The 2,514-nt window shown below is 49.0% G+C and overlaps 1 protein-coding gene across 1 annotated transcript in view; it reads left to right on the plus strand.

The window, feature by feature from the left end:
- Nucleotides 1-412: 412 nt before the first annotated feature.
- The window catches only part of EAH_00021800 (RNA recognition motif-containing protein, putative), a gene marked incomplete at both ends in the record, with an annotated part of 11,205 nt that continues 9,103 nt past the window's right edge, over nucleotides 413-2,514 (plus strand). Inside the window, 2 exons of the mRNA XM_013397028.1 lie at nucleotides 413-1,455; nucleotides 1,791-2,190. Coding sequence (XP_013252482.1) covers nucleotides 413-1,455; nucleotides 1,791-2,190 — 1,443 coding nt within the window. The remainder of the gene's footprint in view (nucleotides 1,456-1,790; nucleotides 2,191-2,514) is intronic.

A 2,514-nucleotide genomic window follows, 5' to 3' on the forward strand; every position in this document is an offset into this window, starting at 1 on the left:
ACAGATCGCTCAAACAAATCAAAATAATTTATTTATTTATTTATTTATTTATTTATCTATTTATTTATTTATTTATTTATTTATTTATTTATTTTGCGGTCGCCTGCAGCTGGAGGCTGCTGCAGCCAAACGATCGGCAGACGAACAAAAAATTTTGTTTGTTTGTTTGTTTTAATTAATTTTTTATTTAATTTTTAAGAATTAAATATTTATTTATCTCAGTATTATACCCCACATCTATATTTACACCCTAAACCCTAAACCCTAAACCCTAGGCCCTAGGCCCTAGGCCCTAAACCCTGAGACCTAATAAACCCTAAACCCTAAAACCCTAAACCCTAAACCCTAAACCCTGAATTCTAGTAAACCCTAGACCTTGCATCTTCTGTAGGTGTTAAGAAGATCTAGCAGTATGGAACAGGCGTTTGCTGCTGTTGCTGCTGCAGCAGCAGACGCAAAAACAGCAGCAGAAGCAGCAGATGCAGCAGCAGCAGAAGCAGCAAATACAACATCAAGAGCAGCAACAAACTCAGCAGAAGATACAGCAACCGCAGCAGCAGAAGATACAGTAGCAAATGCAGCAGCAGCAGCATCAACAGCAGCAGAAGCAACCGCCGCAACGGCAACAGCAGCAGCAGATACAGCAGCACATGCAGCAGCAACAGCAGCAGCAGCAGCAGCAACACACGTGCTGAGTGTCTTCGTAGATAATCGATTGAAGCGGCTGCGGGTTGTGGGGCGGCAGCAGCACTTCACAGCCTCCAGGGACCTGAACGCAGCAACTGTATATATCCAGCAGCAGCAGCAGCAGCAGCAGCAGGAACAGCAGCAGCAGCAGCAGCAGCAAAGAGAGGGTGAATCTCCTTGCAGCGTTCAGCAGAAGCTGCAGGAGCTGCTGCATCAGCTGCATCAGCTGCAGCAGCAAGAGCAGCAGCAACGACGCCAGCAACTCCAGCAGGCTGCTTTAGAGCCGACAGCAGCAGCAACAGCAACAGCAACAGCAACAGCAGCAGCAGCAGCAGCAGCATGGGACTTGGATCTGTCGAGAAACTTTTTAAAAGAGTTTGATTGGGGGGTTGCTGCAGCAGCGCTACAGTCTCTGGGGCTGTTGCTTCCTGCAGCAGCAGCATCAACATCACCAACAGCATCACCAGCAGCAGCAGCAGCAGCAGCAGCAGCAGCAGCAGATAAGTTGTGGAGTATCTCTTTAGCAGCAAACGAGATTTCTTCTTTGCCCGCACTTCATTCAGGCCCTATCCTCAAAAATTTAAGAGAGCTGCGTCTTAACTACAACAAGCTAGACTCTCTCTGCTGCTGCTGCAGCAGCAACAGCAGCAGCAGCAGCAGCAGCAGCAGCAGGGAGAGTGCAGCAGCAGCAGATGGCTGCTTCACGCTGCTGCTGCCGCACTTAGAAGTGTTTGATTTGAAGTATAATCGCCTGCAAAATATCAACGGGTTAAAACTGCTGCTAAACAACCACAATACACTCAAAAAGTAATCTGCTGCTGCTGCTGCTGCTGCTGCTGCTGCTGCTGCTGCTAATGCTGTTGTTGCTGTTGCTGCTGTTGGTGCTGCGGCTGTTGCTGCTGCTGCTGCTGCTGCTACTGGCTCCTTTGTTGCTGCTTCTGCTGCTGCTGCTGCTTCTGCTGCTGCTGCTGCTCTGATTGCGAGGGGATTGCTGCTGCTGCGTTGAATACTGTTGCTGTTCCTGCAATTTATGCATGCGCCCCAGAAAGTATTGCATTTGCTGTTGCTGCTGCTGCTGCTGCTGCTGCTGCTGCTGCGTTCAGCTTGTCTTTGGGTTGCAACCAGATAAGCAGCATTGAGGAGCAGCAGATGCCGTCTCTACCTCAGCTTCTTTCTTTTAATTTATTTAATAATAATTTAACTGCTACAGCAGACTGCAGTAGCAGCAGCATCAACAACAGCAGCAGCAGCAACAGCAACGACAACAACAGCAGCAGCAACAGCAGCAAGAACAACAACGACAGCAGCAGCAGCAGCAGCAGCAGCAGCAGCAGCAGCAGCAGCAGCAGCAGCAACAGCGACAGCAGCAGCAGCAGCAACAGCGACAGCAGCAGCAGCAGCAACAGCAACAGCAGCAGCAGCAAACTAACAAGCGAAAGCAACACACACATACAGCTCAAGGCCCTCCTCTCGCTGCTGCACAACCGACTCCCTAACCTCCAGGTACACCCAAAAACCCTAAACCCTAAACCCTAAACCCTAAACCCTAATATATCATAAACCCTAATAAACCCTAATAAACCCTAATAAACCCTAATAAACCCGAATAACACCCCTACCCGACCCCAATAAGCACAAATAGAAAACCTTGAGGGCCTTAAGTTGCAGATAAACCCTAAACCCTAAACCCTAAACCCTAATAACGCCCAAACTATAAACCCTAAACCCTAAAACCCTAAGCCCCAAACCCCGAGAAGCTTTAACCTGCTGCTGCTGCTGTTGCTGCTGCTGCTGCTGCTGCTGCTGCTGCTGCTGCTGCTGCTGCTG

This window comes from Eimeria acervulina, genomic scaffold (genome assembly GCF_000499425.1).
Source record: "Eimeria acervulina Houghton genomic scaffold, Eah_scaff157, whole genome shotgun sequence".
Lineage (NCBI taxonomy): Eukaryota > Apicomplexa > Conoidasida > Eucoccidiorida > Eimeriidae > Eimeria > Eimeria acervulina.